Source organism: Canis lupus, chromosome 36 (genome assembly GCF_048164855.1).
Source record: "Canis lupus baileyi chromosome 36, mCanLup2.hap1, whole genome shotgun sequence".
NCBI classification, from domain to species: Eukaryota; Metazoa; Chordata; class Mammalia; order Carnivora; family Canidae; genus Canis; species Canis lupus.
In genome coordinates this window covers 17654895-17678707 of record NC_132873.1, presented here as the reverse complement: position 1 = coordinate 17678707, position 23813 = coordinate 17654895, and the positions used below count along the sequence as shown (strand labels likewise).

General features: G+C 43.6%; 1 protein-coding gene and 1 long non-coding RNA gene across 3 annotated transcripts in view; one reads left to right on the top strand and one right to left on the bottom strand.

Moving 5' to 3' along the window:
• Positions 1 to 2002: 2002 nt before the first annotated feature.
• On the bottom strand, positions 2003 to 4870 carry LOC140625645 (uncharacterized). The gene is made up of 3 exons (XR_012024982.1): positions 4664 to 4870; positions 3564 to 3673; positions 2003 to 3481 (listed from the first exon to the last, which is right to left on the bottom strand). It is a non-coding gene; the product is annotated as an uncharacterized lncRNA (long non-coding RNA).
• Positions 4575 to 23813, top strand: part of PARD3B (par-3 family cell polarity regulator beta) — a 987000-nt gene continuing 967761 nt past the window's right edge. For both annotated transcript variants that reach the window (XM_072813099.1, XM_072813097.1), the window contains exon 1: positions 4575 to 4793. In XM_072813099.1, coding sequence (XP_072669200.1) covers positions 4674 to 4793 — 120 coding nt within the window. In that variant the 5' untranslated portion in view covers positions 4575 to 4673. The remainder of the gene's footprint in view (positions 4794 to 23813) is intronic.

Genomic DNA, 23813 nt, shown 5'->3' with positions numbered 1-23813 from the left:
TAGCTGTAACACTGTGGAAACTTATGAGTATTACCTATAGAATAGGGATAAATAAGGATCTTTCAAAAAGTTGATAGCCCACAATACTCCTTCAGGGTGTAAAGCATTGTTATTTGTGCTTTAAGAACACCTACAGAAAGAGTCAACAAAGCAACAGTCAACAAATGAATGCCTTTAGGCACTTAGAGACAAACATCTCTTAAGAAAAACTTATTCTTGCCAAGTCAAACAATAACCCAAACCCTTTGCTTTTCAACGTGGAAGGTTAGAATGAAGAATCATATCCATTTTTCTTTCTTTTATGATGTCACTCTGGTAACTACTTTCGTAAGGAAGCAAAGAACATAATGTATTTTTTTTTAAAGATTTTATTTATTCATTTGAGAGAGAGAGAGAAAAAGAGAGATAGCATGGGTGGTGGGGGGGCGGGGGGGGCAAAGGGAGAGTGAGAAGCAGACTCCCCACTGAGCATGGAGGATCCCAAGACCCTGAAATTATGACCTGAACCAAAGTCAGACATTTAACCAACTGAGCCATCCAGGCTCCCCCAAGAACATAATACACTAATTGTTCCAAAGGTCTTAGAAAGAAGATTATCATGAAAAAACATTGAATTGGACATAAATACTGCTTGTTATAAAAAATTCCTTGAAAGGTGAAATGTTTTCTGTTTTATTGGTACTAAACATTAGAATGGATACTTGGTCAACTCTATGTAAAAATAATCATTTTTTATTCAGTATATGCCTGATGGTACCTGACATTTTAGTTATACTTTTCATAAGGCAGAGAAGTTTAATAATATTGGTCAGTATTATTGTTCTCAGCATGAGATTTTCACAGACTACTCCAAAGCTTGCTAAACTATTGGATAACAAATGGGAAAATATCACACGACAGGCAATATTTATCCATCCAACAGGCAAAACAAGAAAATGGAACCCAGGCCTAGAATCCTCTAGTGTTACTCAATAAAGGCAAATTATTTATTGTCTTCTGTCCAGGAGTCCCATGGGGCATGAAATATTGATTTAGGAATTTGCTGGGCATGAATGTCTGTGTGTTGTAACTATGTTCTTTTATATCACTTAATATATGATAAATTGTTCCTATGTATGCTGTGATAACACCAAAGAACAAATTAAATCTGGCTATTTAATAAACACGAATTAATAAATGCTAAACTCTTTATAATTACTGGCTTGGGGTCATTAAAGTTCACTCCATGATGTGCAGGATTGCACAATGCATTGTTCACATGCATGCCTAGCTTCATCTCTTCCCTCATCTTACGACAACACAGCCTCTGCTGCATGCCACACAAGCTGATTCCAATCTTTCTGTAAGTAGGATGTGGAGAGCCTGAGTGCTCTTCCTGGTTAACCTCGAGCTTTCCAAAGCCAGGACGTTGAGGGTTCTAGGTATTGGGGAGGGACTAAAGGTGGGCCCAGAGGAAGTTTAGGGTGTGAGGAAGAGCAGGAGTTCTTTATTATCTGAGCAGAGGAATAAGAAGTCTGGAGCAAGTGTGAAGAAAAAAAAATAAACCACGAAGATAAAGAATGCAGTCGTTTCATCAGCTAAGAATCTTTGCTCCGTACCATTCTACATGTCTATCAAAAACTTGATGTTAAAAGTATGTGCCACACAATAATGCACAGCATTAGTATCTATTTGTTTCATTGCTCTACTCATTTGGGTACTTACTATGTCAGATCAGCATAGCAATTACTAGCCAGTCTTACTGGAGTCATACTGCTTGGGTTCTAATCCAGTCCAGCCTCTGCTACTTGATAACAATGTGATTTTACCTCCCTTAGCCTCAGTTTCATCTTTCAAAGGAGGGTAACAAAAGTACCTCTCTTGTGGAATTATTACAAAGGAAAATAAGATACAGATACATAATATATGATGCATATGTGCATATGCATATATGTTCATATGTAAATATATCTTTTTAAAAAAGATTTTATTTATTTAATCATGAGAGAGAGAGGGAGGGAGAGAGAGAGAGAGAGAGGCAGAGGGAGAAGCAGGCTCACTGCAGGGAGGCCCAATGTGGGACTTTGATCCCAGGACCCCGGGATCACGCCCTGAGCCAGAGGCAGATGCTCAACCACTGAGCCACCCAGGTGTCCCAATATATCTATTTTTATTTATAGTTTATATTCACTTTAAACAGTGCCTGGCATATGTTTAAATCAATAGCATTCAGTAGAACTATCCCATCTACTGTTGTTATATAGTTTCTATTTAACTTTTCAAGTTTCTAGGCCTTGTCTTCCCTGCTATCTATCCAGTTGGAAAGCAGTCTTATATTTTGTGGTGGTTGGATGGGTTTTCTTTCCCATCTTTTGGGTGTTCACCCCTCCAGTAGATACTAATGCTGTTTTTAGTCCACATAACTTAGGGGCAGGGGAACCAGGTCTGGACAATCATCTTGCCAGAGGGAAGGTATAGGACTCAAGGTTGGATATGCAAATCCTCACCAGAACAAAGCTGACTGATGTCTGAGATGGCTGTGTTTAAGGCTGTGTAACCTGGAACACTGGAAGGGCCATCTTTGCCTCCTCCAGGAAGATCCTGACTGAGTTGGAACAACATCAAGGAACACAGAGCCAATAGATATAGAAAGAGGGCCCCTGAGGACGTTGTTTGAGTTTGTAGATTCCATCTTGCCTCAGAGGGGTATTCTGTGGATCTTCCGATTTTATGATAAAAAGATTGAGGAAATAGATTCTGTCTTTAGTTTATTAAAATTAGTTTGCTAGTTGCATCGACTACCAATTATACATCTAATATATGTATTTCAAATCAAGTTAGTATACGGGATCCTCATTGATGCCACTGACCTTATATAAGGCCCCGGACATAGACGACAACCAATATATATTTATTGCATATATGAATTAGTAAAACAAAATTTAAAACTCTCAAAATTCACAAGCCCATTCATTTAATCTCTTGTACATTATTGTACCATCCTAGGCAATTCAAGTTCAATTTAAAAGTGTCTTGATAAAGGAACAAATTATTTTTTTAAAGATTTATTTATTTGAGAGAGAGAGGAGAGAGAGGAAGGGGCAGAGGAAGAGAGAGAGAAAATCTTAAGCAGACTCCTCACTGAGTGGGGAGCCCAACATGGGGTTGGATCCCAGGACCCTGAGATTCATGACCTGAGCAGAAACCGAGAGTCAGGTGCTTAAGAGGCTGCACCACCCAGGCGCCCCAGGAACAAATTCTTTTATAGAGAAACACATGGTGTGGCCCTGAGGATCTTGTTGGACGAAGTAGATTGCTAGAAAACCAGCTTGGGGAGACCAGAGATTCAGCATGGGAAGAAGGGAGATTCTCTTAGGGTAACTAACTTCCTGGTTAGCTCAGTTCCTTAACCTCCCTTAGCACATTCTTCATGCACAAAATGGGAAACACATTTACCTCCCAGGGTCGTTGTCAGGCTCAAAGGAGCTCGTTGTTACGCGAGCTGAGAATGACACAAATATTTTTTTGTTGAGTTTTTTTTTTTTTTTCAGATACACCTATTTTAATTGGTGGTGAACACTCACCTGAGCCTCAGCGTGTTTAAAATGGTCTTTGTAGCCAGATGCACAACAGGAGGCCCATTTCAGAAGGATACATGGAAGCATATGCATCATTTCTGGGTCTGGGATGTGACCTTTGGGGCAAGAGTTTCCTCCTCTGTGATATGAAGGGTTGGCTGCAGCACCACGTTTATCCCCCAGAACCCTTGGGCTTTGCCAGAGGACAGAGTCGGTGTTCTGCCGCAGACAAGGCTCCTGGCAGGCCCTCGGGCCAACCTGCAGCTCAGCACCTGTAAGCCGCCACTCCCCGGGAGGGGGAGGGGGAGGGGGAGGGGGGCGGGGGTGGGCGTGGCGCCAGGCACCTGCTCCGGACTCTGCTCGCGTCTCGCTCCAGTCCTCCCCCCCCCCCCCCCGGTCGGTGCAGCTCCGCAGCCTCCCAGCTCGAGGAGGGAGCACCCTCCAGGGTGCTTCAGGAGATCCGGTTTCAGTTCCCGGGCGGGTGGCTCTCAGGTCCCGTTACAGGTCCCCAGGGCTCGGCGGCTGTGCGGGAGGGCCCGGGCCGGGGCAGCGCTCGAGGGAGGAGGGGCCGAGGCTCCCGGGGGCTGCAGGCCCGGGAGCGCCGCGGCCCCTTTAAGAGCGGGCTCAGGCCAGCCCCGGGGCCGCGGGGGCCCAGCGCGCTCGCGCCGCCGCCGAGTTGATCCGGCGCAAAAGTTTCCTCCCAACTCCGGCCCCGCGCGCGCCGCCGCCGCCGCCGCCCGCTGCAGCCCGGGGCCTGGGGCCTGGGGCCTGGGGCCTGGGGCCGCCGCCGCCGGGGCAGGGCCGGGGCAGGGCCGGGGCACGCCCGGGGCACGACCGGGCACGACCGGGGCACGCCCGGGGCACGGCCACAGCCCGGCCCGCAGCTCGGAGCCGCCGGTCGCCGGGCCGGGCCGAGCGGGAGCCGGAGCCCGCGGAGGAGGAGGAGGGGGAGGAGGGGGAGGGGCCGCGGTGCCTGCCCCCCCCCCCCCGGGGCACCCGCTGCCCGGGACGAGCCCCCCCCCCGGGTCCCCGCTCGCCGTCAGCCGCGGGCGGAGGGGGCGCGGCCCGGAGCCCCCGCGGTCGGCGCTGTGCCCGGGGGCGCACACCTGTCCCAGCATGAAGGTGACCGTGTGCTTCGGCAGGACGGGCATCGTGGTGCCCTGCAAGGAGGGCCAGCTGCGCGTCCGGGAGCTCACGCAGCAGGCGCTGCAGCGGTACCTGAAGACCCGGGAGCAGGTGAGCGCGGGCGGGGGGCGAGGCACCTGCCGGGGGGCCCCGCCCGGGACGGCGTCGGCCGCTACCTGTGCGCGCAACTTCGCTACCTGTGCGGCAACGCCGGTGACCTGGAGGAGGTCTTTGGGCGGGTGGGGAGGGCCTTGCCTCTCAGGGTGGCGGCAGCAAAGGCCGCAGGGCGGTCGCTGGGGGGCCTCGCTGCGGATGCTCGACCCGGCGCCCCATCCACGCCCCCTGCCTCTGAATCTGGGGCGAAACAAGCTCCCCGGTGCTTGGAATGAGGAGTGAAGTTCGAGAAGCGCTGCTTTGGAAGGTGTTCCAGAGAGCGCTTCTCTCAGGCGAGTGTTTGCAGGTGCTGCTTGCTCCAGCTGTGATTTTTTTTTTTTTTAAGATTTTATTTATTTATGAGAGACATACAGAGAGAGAGACAGAGAGAGGCAGAGGGAGAAGCAGGCTCCATGCAGACAGCCCCATGCGGGACTCGATCCTGAGTCTCCAGGATCACGCCCTGGGCCCAAGGCAGGGGCTCAACCGCTGAGCCACCAGGGGATCCCCCTCCAGGTGTGATTTCTTTTTTAAAGATTTTATTTATTTATTCATGAGAGACACACAGAGTGGGGGGGGGGGGCAGAGACACAGGCAGAGGGAGAAGCAGGGTCCATGCAGGGAGCCCCATGCGGGACTCAATCCCGGGAGCCCCATGCGGGACTCAATCCCGGGACTCCAGGATCACGCCCTGGGCCCAAGGCAGGAGCTCAACCGCTGAGCCACCCGGGGATCCCCCTCCAGGTGTGATTTTTGACCAGGGCGAAGGCCCGCTCCACTTCTGTCCCTCGGAGTTACAAGGTTGGTTGGTGCCAGTCGCAGACCCTTGGAAGTTACAACTGTTGGGGCCTTTGGGATTGAACTCTTGGGAGCTGTTCGCCCTCAGTGACTGGAACAGGAACTTCGGTGGAAGGATGCTGTTTGCCACCACTAACCCGTCTACGTTTTGAGTATCTTTAGTTCTATTAAGTATTTACTAGCGAGCGTGCTGTGTCAGGCCCTGCGTGACTACTGAGTAGATGGTTCCCAGCTCTGTCCCTGAAATCAGAAACAAGTAAAAGTTAAGTGACTATTACTTTTAGGTGTGCAGTGCATCTTCAGAAGACTTAGCTAGACACTGGAGTTCATGATAGGTGTTTGGGTATCATACTGGGATTCTGTGTCTTCTTGATTGGAATCTTTAAATGAAGGCATTGAAAAGCACCTTTTTCTTTTTTGAATCTTCAAATAGAACAGTCTACCCCAAATCCTCTTCAAAAATGACAAGTCATAAACTCTTGCATTTGAGATCAGTGACTCTCTTAGTATTTGTTCTCCTGCTTTGAGAACTGTAGAAATGGCCTGTAACACTGCATGAGTACCCCATTCCCCACCCCCACCCCCACTGTTACAATAGTGTATGCTGTCTGGTATTGTGTAATTCAGTTAGGAACTGAGATTTGCACAAGTATCTAGTTCTTGGAACTGTGTTTCCCTAACTTTTGGAAGTAAGCTAAGGTTAATAATAACATTATTCTAGACAAATTATTACATGTCATTGAAGGATCATCTTAATGAGATCAGTTTACTTTTTTACTAGTTCAATGGTACAAATAATTTATACTCTAACATCTTGTGTATTTAGAAGCTTAGAACATGGAGCTGTCCAATAATAGAAGTAAGCTACATACTTATAAATAACAGAGGACTAGATGAAATTCAGTGTGTTATAATTTGATCTTAAAAAGTGTTAAAAAGCTATTGATATCCTGTACCGAAAGCATAATTTATAATATCACAGAACCTGTAATGTAATTGTATTGATCAGTTTACTGTTATTACCAGATATTACATTTTTCTATGTTTACATTTCTATGTTAGTGAATGTGACATTTAAAGGTCACCTGCAGTTTATAAATCCTCCCTCCCTTCTTTGGCTTTTAAAATCTCAATTTAATAAGTGGCAAGTGATATTTTTTCTTCCCCAAATCTCTCTCTCCCATAGTTTCATTTAAATAGTATTGTGATCATAACAAGGCTTAACTAATATTAAATGGTATTCCTAATGGAACTAAAATGTCAAGAAATAATCTGTCAAATTCCATGCTTTCATTCATTGAATATAGAAAATAATGAGAAAAGACCAGAAATGTCAAAATTCAATTTGAAAAACAACTTGTCGTCAGTTCACTTTCTTTAAATCAGTGAAAGAGATTTAAAAAGCTTGCTCGCCTGGACAGCAAGGTTTTTAGCCCCACACTCAGTAATAAAAACATAACGATAACATGAGTTGTGCTTACTCTCTGCAGACAGTGTTGTAGGACCTTTACGTAAGTTAAATGGCCTCGTGAAGCAGGTACTGATAGTTTCTTTTTACAGATGGGGGCAGAAAGAGACAGGAATATGAGTGACATGTGGTAGAATTGAACCCAGGAACCGAGTCTCTGGATCCTTACTCAGAGTCGCTGTGCACAGCCCGGTAGTTTATTATGCATTGGAATTTATCCATCTTATTTATTTTTTAGTTTGTTTTACAAAGGCCATCCCATTTACAAGCTGCTGTAGTAACCTATCAACCTAAAGATGGCCATTTTGTTTCTTGCAGAGACTTGTGACCTGCACAGGTTCCTCTTGATTATATCTTATACAGTATAGGCCTACATGTAATGGGAAGAAGTCTAAATTCTGAGCCTAATATTGCAGGATTTGCAAACCAAGCATGAAGAACATTCCTCAGTCTGATTACAAATAGAAAAATGGGTAAAATCTCTTAGGTATTCAGGTAGAGAGTGCTATAAGGAAGTAAATATGCCAGGAACATGAATATAAACTAAGCCCATTTCTTTTGGGGCCTTGAATAATTTAGATGAGAGAAAGGCAGATTTCAAAATCAAAGATAGAGTTGAGGTATCTATAGTTTGGAGGGTAAGTGAAGCGCAAGGAGCCATTCTGGATTTTGGGGACAGCATCAGGGAAGTAAGTATCCACCTTCTGCTGAGAGGAAACAAATAAGACTGGTATTTAGGGAATGCGAGGAACCAGCTGAATCAGCATCAGATAAGGCCAGAAGTAGGTAAGATACTGAGGACACCTAGGGAACTTTTGGGAAGGCTTTAATTATTTTCTGAAATCTGGGACTTTGAGTTTCCTGCTGCCTTTCCCTCCACGACATTCAATGAACTTTACTGGGAAGGTAAATTGACTATGGGGCAAGAATTATGGGGTTGCTTGCCTTTGGATCCTGGTAGTTTATCAGTGTCCCAAGCTCTAAATCCAATTTACTTAAGTAGTTAGTGGAGAGGAGATTGTCTTCTTAAGCACTCAAGGTGGTGATGATTGGGTAACTAGTTAAATTTATCATCAAAATTACGTGTCACAGGTGAATGGTAATTGAGCCATATCCTGCGAGAACTCTAAACCCTGGCTGCTCATTAGTTACCTCTAATTTATCATTTAACATTTTAAATAATACAAATGCCTACATCCTTTTCTCCAGGATTCTAATTCAGTGAGTTTGGAGCGGAGCCTGGACATAGGTGATTTTAAAACGTGATTTTAATGCCTAGCGAGGGCTGAGACCTACTAATCAACTACCTAAATCATTTGGTATCACTGAACTCCTTTGATTTTAAACTCTTTTGATGGCAGATACTGTGGTTTAGACTTCTCCAGACCAACCTGTCATTAGCAATTGTCCCTCTTACCATGAGTGAATTCGCACAGCAGGTGCTCAAAGTTTATTAAATTGAACGTTCATTTATATATATGTAAATAAATATATATATACACACGTCACATGCAGACACACACTAGGAGAAGTCAAAGCGAATAAGGGAAAGACTTGTTTAATAATAAGAATGTATATAGTATGTTCAGGAGTCAAAATGGATGAGATAATAAGAATATTGAGTTAATGGGATAGTGAATATGCTGGAATTTTAAACAGATTTGTGGATTTGACTGTATGAGAATACCTTTTTTTATTTTGAAGGAACATTTGATAGACTTGCCAAAATGAATCTTTTCTGTGTTCAGATATTTTGAATAATTTGTTTTACTGTTGAGACCAGCTTCCCAAATCTGAGCGAGATAAGAGTAATAATTCCATTTTCTGATAAATTCTGGGATCAGCATCTAAAACTCATACAGTAACAAGAATCTGGTGTGCTATTATTGTATGAGCTTAACCTGGAGAAATGGGCTGGAAGTCCTTAAATTCTTGAACTTCTCAGGTTTTGATGTCTTATTTGCAGAATTTAGGGTTCCTGTATACATAAACTAGGACCATATTAGATTCCCAAAATGCTTTTCAATTTATTGGACACTGACTGGCTTGACTGTTTCGTTTTCTATTCAGTCCCCTCACCTCCCCTTTCCTCTCCTCGTATATGGACTTGATGCTGTCCCCAGCACGTGATAGACTGACTCACCACCAGCAGGGCACACACTGCTAGCTTGGTTTTGGTTCTGCTACTTGACTTGCGCAGAAGAGCCTCCGAGTTTGCAGAAACAGGGCTACTGGGTCCTGCCATGACCCACAGACGTGTTTTTTCAATTCTGCTCAGTATCACATTTTGACTTAGTTGCCATGTTTAAAGATTCTGAGACTTCATGCAGAGATCCAGATCTCTGCCTTCTCTGGGTGAAAAATAAATCAGAAGCTCTGACAGTATTGGGCTTTACTTTCCCACCTACTAACCATCATTTGGAGATGAGATACCTCTCTTCTCTTTGGAAGGCATCATTCTGCTCTCCACTCCAGTATTGCCTCACCAACAGTATGTTACTATGCCAGACATTTTACTCTTATTTCCTTATTTATGGCCCATTGTCATTCTTTGGGTTGTTGTAGGCATCTGGGTTTGTGTCCCCTGGATTTTTTTTTTTTAATTTTTATTTATTTATGATAGGCACACAGTGAGAGAGAGAGAGAGGCAGAGACACAGGCAGAGGGAGAAGCAGGCTCCATGCGCCGGGAGCCTGACGTGGGATTTGATCCTGGGTCTCCAGGATCACGCCCTGGGCCAAAGGCAGGCGCTAAACCACTGCGCCACCCAGGGATCCCTCCCCTGGATTTTCTCTTCCCCATTACACCTTTCTCTCTTCCCTCCTATACCTCCCTCTGTCCCCCATACCTCTCTCTTATCCCCCTCCCTATGCCCCTTTCTCTCTCTCACCCACGACCCACAGACTGAGCCCCCAACTCTCCTCCCCACCCCCAACCCTTCTCCTGTGAGCTACATACAGAATTCGCTGACCAGGTTTGGGACTGCCGTTTGGTTCCTCTGAGCTAATTGCCTTATGTGCAATTGGGAGTCACAACCCTGATTTGTAGTTTGGAGATGGTGCTCATATGGCTTAGTTAGCCAAGTATTTATCTTCATTCCTAGGGCATTCTGTGTCATAGATCCTCTTTGAGGAAGTTGGGCAAATGATCATGTCAGTTTTTTATGAGAGTATGTTTTCTGAAGACATTGGTTGAGGTGTCAATTAATAATGCAGAGCTTTGAGTCTGTCTTGGAAAACGTAAAGCACTCCAGTCCAGTAGAACTTTTTGTGATGATCGAAGTATTCTCTGTGTTTTCCAATATGATAGCCTGTAGCTGCTCATGGCTATTAAATACTTGAAAGATGGCTACTGCAGCTGAGGAATTTAATTTTTTTAAAGGTTTTATTTATTAATGAGAGACACACAGGGAGAGGCAGAGACATAGGCAGAGCAAGAAGCAGGCTCCCTACAGCAAGCCTGATGCAGGACTTGATCCCAGGATGCCGGGATCACGACCTGAGCCAAAGGCAGATGCTCAACCAGTGAGCCACCCAGGCGTCCCTGAGGAATTCAATTTAAAATGGTCACAAATGACTTACCTAAATGGACAGTTCAAGTCTAAGGCTCCTCTGATGATTTCTCTCAGCTGCTTTTGGAACAACTGGTCCAAAACTCATATCCCAGGCAATCCTTAACCTGACATTTTTTATAGATGTGGTTATCCTGTTGAGAACTTTGCCAATCAGAAAAGGATTCATTTAAATTGGTATCCACAGGTGGAAGAGAGAGCCTTAAAATCTTGAATCCTTTACCTAGACATGAGCAAAACTCAGCTTAATTTTAAAGCAAGCAAGGTCTGTCTTCAGTTTGCACCTTTAGTGTGACAGCCTGGAGATGCACGACCTCTGTTTTTGGTATTGGTGGATGGTGGGCCGACAAGGAGTGGTGAACAAAAGTCTGGACACTTTTGGTGAGATTTAAAATGCTTTTGGATGAGCTCGTCCAGCATTCTGAGCCCAAGTATCACCGAGGTAGCTCCAGCCTAGGTCTCTCCCCAGAGCTCTGAACTCTTTAAGTAGCAATTGGCTCAACACCTTAACTTGGATGTCAGGAAGGTATCTGACGCTTAGCAAGCCTCAAACTGAACTCCTGACCCCCTATTCCAAATCCATCCTCCCACGGTCTTCCCATCTCATGAAATGGCCCTGTCCTCCTTCTGGTTGTTCAGGCCAGAAATCCTCATCACACTCTTTACCCTTTTCCTTGTATGACTGACCTGCAATCAGTCTGCACCTCAAAGGGACTCTGCTCTCATGATATATTTAACCTAACTACTTCTTTCCAGATTTTCTGGTAGTGTGCTGGGATTCATGGTATTTATTTTATTTTTAAAAGATTTTTAAAAGATATTTGAGAGCGAGCGAACAGGGGGAGGGGCGGAGAGAGAATCTCCTACAGACCAATGTGGAGCTTGACTGCAGGACCCTGAGACTATGACCTGAGCCGAAATCAAGAGTCGGTCACTTAAACGGACTGAGTCACCCAGCTGCTCCAGGGCTCATGGTATTTTTGTTTCCAATTGGTTTTAGTTTTCCTGTTTCTGCTCCACACCCCCACCACCACACAACACAAAAAGCTAGAGTGATATTTAAAATTCAACACAATTGAATTTAAAATTGAATTTTAATTTAAAATTCAACAAAATTCAATTTTGTCAACACAAAAGCTAGAGTGATATTTAAAATTCTAGTCAGGTCATGTCTTTCTTCTACTCAAGATCCTCTGTGGGCTCCCATTTCTTTCAGATGGTCTATAAGGTGCCACAGGATATGGGTATCTGTGCAAACCAGTTAGTGTAGCAGGCCTGAGACTCTTATCTTTAGTCCTACTTACAAGGCTGATTCTTGATTGGCAGCCAGGAACTTAGATTTGTGGAGCATTCCCATCATTCCCTAAAGGAATGCAAACTAAGCCATTTATGCAAATGGTTATTGTTTATGCAAACAATAAACAAAATAGTTTTTACTAAACACTTGGTCTTTTTCTGAGGTCTAGAATTTTTGTGCATGATAGGGAGGGGGTCTCCATGTGACCAGCCTCCCGTGGAAGCCATGGATGCTGAGTCTTCACGGATCCTTACTTGTAGACAGCATTTCGCAGGTGATGTTAAAACTTTTTATTGGTTGAGGATCAGGGTGGCATCTATTGGAAGTGGATCCTTGGAAGCTTGTACCTAGTTTCCTACAAACGTTACCCTCCCTTTCTTGATTTTTGCTTTATATCCTTTTGCTGTAATACATTATAGCTGTGACAATGACTACATGCTGAGTCCTGTCCTCATGGTAAATCATTGAACCTGGGTGGTCTTAGGGACCCTGGGACACCATCTCTTATCTTTCAGACCTCCTCTTCCACCCCTCTCTCATTCTCCCCAGCTTCGTGATCTTGTGGCTATTATTCCAACAATGCCAGACAGCCTCCCACCTCATGTGCTGTTTTCTCTGCCTGAAATAGTCCCGTCCAGGTATCCACCTGTCTGGTTTCCTCATCTTTTCCATCTCAAGATTGTTCCTCTCTCCATGAAATCTTCCTGACCACGCTGTTTATAATTATAACCCCTCCATCCATCCATCTTCTGTATTGCTCTTTCCTGCCATTTCTCTCCAGAAATCCTCCCTTGCTACCATATTGCTTATTTTAACTGTATATATTATCTGTTTCTCCCCACTAGAATGGTAGTTCAGTAAGGTAGAGGTCTTGGTTAGTTTTGTTCAGTGTTGACCTGGCTCCTGTGAGAGTGCCTGGTACATAGTGGGCTGGCAATGAACTTTTCTTGAGTTAAACATTCTTTTACCAATGTCTGCTACCATCTGTTGCAGTTATGTCTTGCTCCAGTACAAATTACCCCACCATCTAGTAGTTTAAAATAACTCCAAATACGTGAAGAAGATTCAGTGTGATGTGTTCTGGGTCTGGGATGTTCAACATTGCCTTCTTTATTCACAAGTCTGGTGGCTTGAATAGCTGGGGGTTGGTTCTCCCGGGGGCATATGTTTGGAGCCTTGGTTCTTGCTCTCAGCTGGGTCCCTGAGTTCTCTTCCATGCAGTCTTAGCATCTGATCGTCCTCACCATGGCCTCTTCCCATGGTCTCCAGGGCAGTGTCACTAGACTTCTTAAATGGCAGCCCAGGGCTCCAAAGAGTGCAAAAGTGGAAGCTTCCAAGTATTTGTAAGGCTTCGACCTGCAACTGGCATGATGTTTTCGGTCATGTTCTATTAAATAAATAAATAAGTATTTTTTTTAAAATTAATTAATTAATTAATTAATTTTAGAGAGGGAAAAAGAAAGAACGAGCAGGAGGGGCAGAGGGAGAGATCATCTCAAGCAGACTCTATGCTGAGTACAGAGCTTGACGTGGGACCCCATCTCAGAACTCTGAAATCATGACCTGAGCCCAAATGCTAAATTACTGCACCACTTAGACACCCCTGCCACATTCTATTAATTTAAGCAAGTAACAGTGAAGCCCAAATTGAAGGGAGAGGATTATTCAAGGAGCTGAGTAACAGTAGGTACCGTTCTTTGGGAAGGGCTGCCAATAGAACAAGTCACATCCTTGGTGATATGAACATGAAGATTAATCAGTTGCTGTCTCTGGTTTTGATGAGTTTTTCAGCTTCCTAGGGGATGAGGCCCACATGTGAATAACCCAGGTCTGCTCCAGTAGTATGTTTCCTAGGATACAGTGTGGACAAAGAATGTTCTTTGAAACAGAAGACATTGAAGCTGTTTTAAAGGATGATGGGGAATTTGCAAGGTGGGAAAGTGAGGTGAAGCAGTCCAGGAAGAGGGAACAAAGTGAGTAGGCATCAGCTGGTTGAGGGAGTTGTGATAAGTCAGACGTAGCCCAGGGAGGAGCGGTGGTATGTAGAGTCACTTGGACAGGATTATGAATGCCCTTCGGTGATACCCTAAGGTGTTTTCATAGCTTTTTATTTATTTATTTATTTTTTTAAAATTTTTTTATTTATTTATGATATTCATACAGAGAGAGAGAGAGAGAGAGAGAGGCAGAGACAGAGGCAGAGGGAGAAGCAGGCTCCATGCACAGGGAGCCCGACGTGGGATTCGATCCCGGGTCTCCAGGATCGCGCCCTGGGCCAAAGGCAGGCGCCAAACCGCTGCGCCACCCAGGGATCCCCGTTTTCATAGCTTTTTAATGTAGCTATTTGTTTTATTACAGAATTCGTGTTTCACTCAACTGCATGTCTAAAAGTATTTGTATGGATTTAAAAAATGGAGAGGATTTTGGAAAATTAGATTAAAAAATAGATATTTCTATTGACGCCTCATCCAACCCACTTGGTTTCCCTGGTCTCATGCCTTCTCGAGATAAACTTCTTTCAACAAGATTATGAAGATGTGGTAGCTTCATTACTGTTCACTTTTTTTTTTTTAAGATTAGAAAAACTTTTTTTAAAGTGATCTCTCCCCCAACATGGGTCTTGAACTCATGACCCCAAGATCAGGAGTTGCACACTCCACTGACTGAGCCAGCCAGGTGCTCCTCATTCCTTATTTTTGATGATCATTTAAAACTCTGCGTGCCCGTGTACTTCCCAGGATTTTTAAACATATGTCTCTCTACCCGGTCTCAGCGGGTGCTCCTTATGCTATTTCTACATAGGCTGGTGCATCAGGCTCTGGTTTTGCTCTCAACGGGATGTCCTCTGTTTTGTGGCTCCAGATACCTCTAAATACACACCTCTACCCCTAAACTTCCTTAGACCCCAATAGCCTCTGGACTTCACTACCTTGGTGTCCCACACACAGTTGAAGCCCATCCTATTCTCTGTAAATCTAGTCTCCATTTCTGCTGCCATCATTCACTCAGATGTCTGTTCCAGAAACCTGGGTATACTTTGTTCCATGGTGATCTTTCTTCTCTTATATCCCGCCGTATGTGTAGTTGGTCCCAAAGTTTCTTTGGCTCCACATATATCTCCTGCATCTGCTTCTACCCCAAAGCCATGCCATTGCTCATTTCTGCTGCGGGGGTTGGTGGCAGACTCTTAACTGGCTTCTCTGCATCCGCTGGTACTGGACTCTTCCAAACCATTCTCCACTGAGGACCTTGCAGCCACAGATCTGGTAATGTAAGAAGTCCCACTGGAAATGTTTAAGTAGTTCCCTGTTGCTTTTAGGTGGGAAGGCAAATTTTGCTTACCTGTGCAGTGCGTTCTCTATCCCTTTATGCCCTTCAGAGTCCTACCTGCGGATTAGTCTTCTCTCCCGCTTTGGCCATCCCGGGTAAACCCTGCCCATCCTTCAGGAGGAGTTTCTAGCTTTCTCTTCCCTGGGAATCTCCTCCCTCCCTGCCCTACCTCACTGTCACTCAGGGACCCCATTCGTGTGTTCTCAGAGCTCCCCATGGTTGTGCTTTTCTTTTGGAAGCTACGTCTTAGATCTTATACTTCAATGGCCAAAGTCTGCTAACTTAACAGATAACACCCAAATGATAGTGGCTTGTCACAGCAAAGGATTCTCTCTCTAGGTAGGAGGCAGGGGCTCTGACACACACACAGTCCTCTCCCCACTGTTTGCTTTGGCCTTGGGGTTTTCTGTAGATCTGCACTCTGCTGACTGATGAATCAAGAGAGCATGGAGGATACCATAGGAAATTAGCGGCCTGGCCTGAAAGTGGCATATATCACATCTTACTAGCACTTCACTGATAAGACTAGCTGTGTGTCCCATCTAGATGCAGTGGGGTTAGGAAAGTAGTCCTGGTAAAGGTGCGCAACTGGCCAGGCTCTGCCACAAACTGCAGTCATTTGGTCTCCCCACAACACTGCGAACTATTCAAAAACAAGGATTTTTTTTTTGTTTTTAATTTTCCTATCTGTTTTTAAGCACATACCTGACATATAGTGTGTATAACATAAATCCTTGTGAAATTGTTAAATTTCACATTGCTTCTTTTCATAAAACTGAGAATGACTGTATTCAACACAAATTTTTGCAAGTTTAAAGTCTTCATATGTGATATTTTTTTAAGTCTAAATGTAACTTTTCTCTTGATTGTCTTCAAATACCTCATCAAATCCACATTTACTGTAGACAGTAGTTTAGTGGTCCATTATATCTGCCATAATGATTGTCTTAAATAACAGCTTCAGATTCTGACAGGTTGACTCACTTCTCAGATTTTTGAGACTGAGTGCTCTGTAGTTCTGGATTTTCAATGAAGGAATATTATCTTTTTGCTTCATCAGGATATGTGTAGTGCTATTTCTTCTATTTGAACAATGTCTGATTTTCAGTGTCTTACTCATTAATTTCATGTTGATTTAAAAAAATGAATCTGGATTATCTTAATTCAGATGGATTCGTTATGTTTGAAAGGCATGGTATCTGTGTCTGAGGGGCTGCCAAATTAGGTTTGCCTCCCGTCTCTGTGCCCAGCCATTCTTTTGATTGCTGGACTCTTGTTTTTTGGATTGCAATGAAGTGGAATTTCAAGATACCAAAGACAGTCTGATTAAAAAGGGTTCACTCTCAATTTAGTCCCTATCAGGTGCAGTGCCAAGTATCATCCAGATAAATATGCCCTATACTTCTCCTGTCTTCTGCCTCAGGTGAGGTTATTAAACTTGCCAGGAGTCACAGATCCAGGAGGAGTGGTGGTGTGGTGTGGGGGGTTCCATTTGGTGAAGGCGGCAGATACAAGGGGAGATGTCTGCAACTCTTAGCTAAGCCCCTGTCAGCAAGACCAGGGAACCGTATGGACCGCAGAAATGATCAGACATATTTTATTGCTTCATTTGAGGCCAAAAATAAGGATTTACAGGGTGCTCTGAACTTCTGATGCTTTTTTAGGGAGATTAAGGATTAGTTTTTATTTTTTTTTAAATCCGTCTTTTTATTTGTTTTTAAGTTGAAGCATAGTCAACACACCGTGTTACATTAGTTTCAGGTGTACAACACAGCTATTGGACAAATCTATATGTTATGCTGTACTAACCACAAGTGTAGCAACCATCTGTCACCACACAACACTATTACAATCCCACTGATGATATTCCCTGTGCTGTACCTTTCATGTCTGTGAGATTTCGGGTAAGTTTTGCTGCTATTCTTTTATAAAGACATGGGGCAGCCTGGGTGGCTCAGCGGTTTAGTGCCTCCTTCAGCCCAGGGCATGATCCTGGAGACCCGGGATCGAGTCCCACGTCGGGCTCCCTGCATGGAGCCTGCTTCTCCCTCTGCCTGTGTCTCTGCCTCTCTCTCTCTCTTTGTGTCTCTCATGTAAATAGATAAAATCTTTTTTTTTTTTTTTTTAAAGACCTGAAGCCTAGAAAGTGTGAGAGGGGATATATAGGTACAATTTATACTCCTTCCTCTTCATAGAGAGGTGGCCTGTTTTGGGGGAAGGAGTGCAGAGATAGTGGGGTTCCTGACTTAAGAGTGATGGGAAATAACTACAGACCCTTGATCCATCTTTATGTAGAAAGTATGTTGTCTATTCATTGGGGCCTTAGGCCTCTAAGTTGTGGCTGCTTTGCTATTGCCTGTAACAATCTAAACGTCACTTCAGTAACTGGAGAGAGGATTTAGACAATGACCTTGGGTCAAGCCTTGTGTTTTGTGCTGGGGTTATAGAATAAAATAAGGCAAAGTACCTGCCTCTGTCAGGCTTATAGAATAAAAGGGCAGAGAGAACAATGTAGATGAACAAAACGGTGTGGAGAGGGCCCTGGAGTGGTGGATGGAGGGAGAGACTGAGCTTGGCTTTGCTTGGAGCAGGGAGAGATGGGCAGTTGTGCAGGCTCCACTTGGGGAGTGCTAGCTGGGCAGAGTTTTGAAGAATGAATGGACACTTGCCAGAGCAGTAAAGGTAGGGAGAGACACTGGAGGGAGGGGAGAGGGAGATGGGAGGTAGGGGAGAAAAAGGGAGGTATGACTATGGAAGGTTGGTGGGGAGGGAGAGAGGAGCAGCCAGCCTGTACCTGAAGGTAAGGTTTTTCTAGGGGGGAAGAGGATAGTACTATGGAATATTTTCCAAGGGTGACCGTGGGAGGGAGTGGTAGAGAATGAGGGCCATGAGAAGAGGGCAGGGTCAAAGCCAGGAGGCTTTGTTATGAGGAGCTAAACAGCTTGAGGTTCCTTAACTAAGGATCTGCCTTTTTATATGGCTTGCCCTGGAGAATGAAGACAGGAGCTGAGACTAGAGGTAGAGAAACTGGTCCAGGTCCCTGGTGTGCGAGTGGAGGATAGACATGTTGAAGCAGAGGAGGAAATGGACTTTGAGATTTGGGGGGGACCAAGGGATCAGACTTGGGAGTTGATTCTGTGTACAGGAAGGTACATAAAGGAAGTATGGGTGGAAGTGGGGAGAGGGAGCAGTTTGAATTTTGTGTTACAGTGAATACCCTGTGTTCTAGGCATGGAGGCCGGGGGATGCAGGGACCAGTAAGAACTGGCCTGGGCCCTCAGGAGTCCCGTAGACAGGGGTAGGAGAGGTGGGAGACTAAGGACAGATGAAGAGCTTGCTGGGGAGTATTGAGGGCCTGGCTGAGATGATAAGTCATGTGTTCATAAAGATGCCAGTCTTTTGCGTCACTTGTTTGGCATTAGATTAGAGCTTTGATGCAGGAGTGGGGTTTGAGGGCAGATGTGGAAAAAATGTGGCGTCCAGAAATGAAAGTGGTCAGGCTAGGTTGATGAATATATAAACTATCTTGGTGACTTTCAGACTTCTGTGATAGATTCAGAGTGGCTGGATGGAAACCCTAGGACTGCTACTCCAGACCTACTCTTGACTGTTCTGCATGTGACCTAGGAGGCTAAGCAGTGTAGACTCTCTGTCTCTGGGGCTTCTAGTCAGCTCTGGGGGAGGCTCCAGCAGGAGAAGGGAGGGTGGGCAACTCCTGCCTTTTCAGGTCACTGTGGGTTAGCTCCCTCTCTTCACTGAAGGCTACCCCTCTGGCCAGGCACCCCCTCCTCGCAGTCCTCTCTCCACTGTATCGATATCTACTCCTTTCCCTACCCGTTGGGTTCTGGATGGTGGCAAGGGCTCACTTTAACGTGGGAGCACTGTCCCTTAATGTTTTCCCTTAGCTTTGTGAACCTTTATAAATAGTTTATTATTATTCTTGTTATTATTATTATTTTTAAAGATTTTATTTATTCATGAGAAACACAGAGAGAGAGAGGTAGATACACAGGCAGAGGGAGAAGCAGGCTCCATGCGGGGAACCCAATGTGGGACTCGATCCCAGATTCTGGGTCACGCCCTGAGCCGAAGGCAGACGCCCAGCCTCTGAGCCACCCAGGTGTCCCTCTAAATAGTTTATAAATAGTTTATTAAACACCTCAGTGCCTCATTTGAGTGAACCATCTGTTTCCTGCCAGGATTTGGATTAAGAAATACAGTAATAATAGATCTTCCTTCAGGATCCAATATCCTAACTATATATGCACACACACACAGTTGAAATAAAAAATTTCCTGGCTGTACTTATCCTTACCTCACTCTATTTCTTTTGTTCTGTTGTTTTCTTTTTTTTTCTTTTTTCTTTTTTTTTTTAAGTAGTTAGGACATACTGATTTGATTTTACTACCCACTAATAGGTTAGGGCCCAAAGTTAGAAAACCACTGGGGCTACCTGATATTTAGGGGACCTTGGATTGGTCATCAGGTCAGGTGACTCTAGACATCCTTACAGCTCTAAAATCAAATCATTTTTGGCTTGGAATAAAGTGTGAGGCTGAAGGCAAATTCCTATGTCAAGTATGCTACAAGGGTTTAAGTTACAATCTGTGGATTATGTTAAATTCCCTACGTAGATAAGATTTGGATCTTGAGACTTGTGAATGGCCAGCATGTGAGCTAAGAAGTCATCTGCGCCCAGAAGTGCACAGAGCCGGATAAAATCTAGAAAAAGTCTCAAGAATTGTGTTTGTCATCTCATATTTCTTTCATTGAGACCTAGTACTAGTATTGGTAACTTTATATATTAGTTTCTGAATTACTTCCTTTTGTAGCAAAGAGTTGAGGAAGTGTAAAATGGCGGAATCATCCTTGTCTCTGTGTTTAGAGACACATTTATAGAGATTCAGTGGGTTTAAGTTTTGACAGCAGTGTTAGGTCAGAGACATTTTCCGAGAATCTTAAAAAAAAACAAACAAACCTCAAAAAACTGAAAAAAACCCCAAGAGTTTAGAAATTTCCAGGAAAAAACTCTTATATATACATATAAGAGTATACATTACATATAATGTAATTATATAATATATAATATGACATATAATATATAAGGTACATTATATATGAATAATGTAATATATGATATATAGATATAATTTATATATAATTTATGTATATAAATATTAAAAATATATAAATATTTATTTTTTGGTTGCTGCAACTAGATTTGCAGTTTAGATCTGTTCCCCTTTTGTTCCACTTTTTGTCCGTGGGTGAGAAGGACCCCTTGGAAGTGTGAGTAGGGATGGTGAGGAGTCCCTCACTCTGTTGCTGTACTAGTTTCATAGGGCTGTCATGAAAAAGTTCCGTGACCTGGATGGCTTCACACAAAAGACATTTTTTTTCACATTCTGCAGGCCAGAGGTCCAAAATTAACATGTTGGCAGGATCTTGCTCCTTTTGAAGCCTCTGAGAGCAGAGCCTGCCTCGCCTCTTCCAGCTTCTGGTAGGCCCAGATACTCCTTAGCTTCTGGCAGAGCAGCTCCAGGCTCTTTCTGCATCTTTACATGGCAGTTCTCTCTGTGTCTCTGTCTCTCTCTCCCTCTGTCTCTTCTCCTCTTACAAAGTTGCCAGTCTTATCCGATTAGAGCCCACCCTAATGACCTCACTTGAGACTCTCTTGCTAATAAATAAGATCACACTCATAGGTACCAAGGGTTAGGACCTCAACAGAACCTCGGGGTGGGGGGGGAACGTAGTTCAATTTATACTAATTGCTATTCATTTTGAAGCAGGTTTTCCAGCTTTTACACTAACAGACTTCGGAAGAATTCTGTTGATTCCTCATTGCCTTCTCTTTAGTATTGCTCTCTTTCTTCCTCATATTTTTGTCCCAAAATGGTCAACCGATAACTTACTGTCTGTTTTATTGGAGAACATAGGTCTGTGGTCTGCTGTCACTTACTACTACCCTTCCCACTTAAATATTCTGGTATCTGTGCTCTTGTTCTTATCTGCCTCTTCCAGTGACCTTTTGGAGACTCAGATTTTTCCTGAATTTCATCTTGTCTCCTGTCCTTTGTGGTCTGGCTTCATCAAGCATTGATAAAAGCCCAGTCGCTTTTATGAACTGCACTCGTTATTCAGCCTATAATTAAGTTACTCTGGAGAGGGCAGGAGGGGTTTTTGAGCACCTATCAGATGCCATATCACACAGTTCCCTTTTTTCCTTCAGGGCTTCACAAGCCAGTAAGGGAGCATCATACATAGAGAAAATGAAGAAATCAGGGGCGCCTGGGTGGCTCAGTCAGTTAAGCATCTACCTTTGGCACAGGTCATGATTCCAGGATCCTGGGATCAAGCCCTGCAGGTGGAGTGGGGAGCCTGCCTCTCCCTCTCCCTCTGTGCCCCCCCCAACTCATGCTCTCTCTCTCTCTCTCTCTCTCTCTCTGTCAAATATATAAATCTTAAAAAAAAAAAGAAAATGAAGAAATTAGCAAACAAATGCCAAATGATTTCTCTGGGCATTCAGAAGGGAAAGAGCTCACAGTGGGTTGGGATGGCCAAATGTGAAAAATAGACAGAATTTAGACAACTGAATGAAAGGAGGGTGCAAGAGTGTCTGATGGCAGAGATGAGGAAAATAGGAACATTGCAACAGTTCTCAATCCTACTGGTCCCAACACCTCTTTTTACTCTCACATTTAAGAGGACCTGGAAGACCTTCTTATGTGGATTATATCTATTTATATTTACCATATTAGAAATTAAAGCTGAGAAAACAAAAAATACATCTAATTGATTTGAAGTAACAAAGAGACCGTAACAAGTTATGAGCACTTATTCACATGAAGAAAAATTTTTCAAAACAAAAGAAAAATTGAGAAGAGTGGCGCTGCATAACATTTTTTTTTTCAAACTTCTTTGATGTTTACTTACCAGATAGTTTCTCAAATCTGCTTTCTCATTCAGTCTGTTGCAGTTGGTTGAAACCTATGAAGGAAATCCTGCCTCACATAGATAATATAGTTGGAAGAGGGAGGCGCATTTTAATAGCTTTTTCAGATAATTGTAGATATGCTTTTTGTATACTATATGCAAATTGAACATGGGTTTTCTATTTCTTTCTTTCTCATACATGTATTATATCACAGTTTCTGTGGGTTAGGAGCCTGGGCACCGCTTAGCCCACCCTTCTTCTTAGGATCTTACCAGCTACAGTCAAGATGTCAGCTAGGATGCATTCTCAGGAGTCTTGACTGAAAAGAATCTGCTTCTAGGCTCATTCAGATTTTGGTGGAATTCTTTCCTGGCAGCTGTAGGACTAAAGGGCCTGGCTTTTATTGGCTACTAGCTGGTAACCAGCACCTGAAGGCCACCTTCCTTTCCTAGAGGTCACTTGCAGTTCCTTAACACATGGCATGTTCCAGCCTGACTTATTACTTAATCAAACCAGCAAGCAGGATCTCTAAAGCACATTGGGCAGCAGGACACATCTTCTATAACATAATGGATTATGATTATAAACATTAAAATTGTGAGGTTCGTGATTATAAACATCTTAGGAAGTGGCAGTTTTCTTAAAGGTTAGTTGCAGTGTGAAGTCTGAAATTATACCAATGAAATTTTCATAGTGTCATGTTATAATTCATTGGTTCATGTTGTGCTTGGAATAGATCTGTTATCCATGCGTGATCTTTTAACATCCCGTATTGTGGTTCACTGAGTTATGCCAGTCTTTCAAATGTTGACCTGTTTCATTATACAATTTCAAAAACCACATGCATTGATATTACCATCGATTTCAACTGAAAGGTATATGTATTGGGAGATTATTGAGCTCATGGTGGTGGATACAAGTTTTTTGAAACTTTAATTTCTGCTTTATTATTGGCAACAAATACTGTCATTTATTTTCTATTAAGTGCTTTGGTTCACATCATCCTTTTGGAGAAATATCTGCCGAAAGCTCAGGTGTGAATAACCATAGTTTGGCAGTCTTAGGAGTGCTCCATGAAAAAAGCTCAACTTAAGAAATGATAGGAGTGCTTTTCCCTGAGGTAACTATTGTATGTTGGTATACAGTGTAAAAAAAAAGGTGTGAAATCAAGGCTTGAGAATTAATAAAATTTGCATTGCTTTGTCAAAGTCAGATAGGCCCTTTTTTTCCAGTGCAAATGAGTGACAGTGAAGATAAACGACTAGTACAATTCACTGCTTTTCTTTTAAGTATAACTACTATATAGTGTCATTTTAATCTCAGGTGTACAATGTAATAAATCAGCAATTGTATATACTTCTCAGTGCCCATCACGTTAAGTGTGCTCTTAGTCCCCTTTATTTCACCGATCTCCCTAGTTAGCCTCCACTCTTATAACTACCGGTTGTTCTTCATATTTAAGAATCTTTTTTTTTTTTTCTTTTGGTTTGCTCATTTGTTTTGTTTCTTCAATTTGACACATAAGTGAAATCATTTGGTATTTGTCTTTCTCTGTCTTATTTCACTTAGCATTATACCCT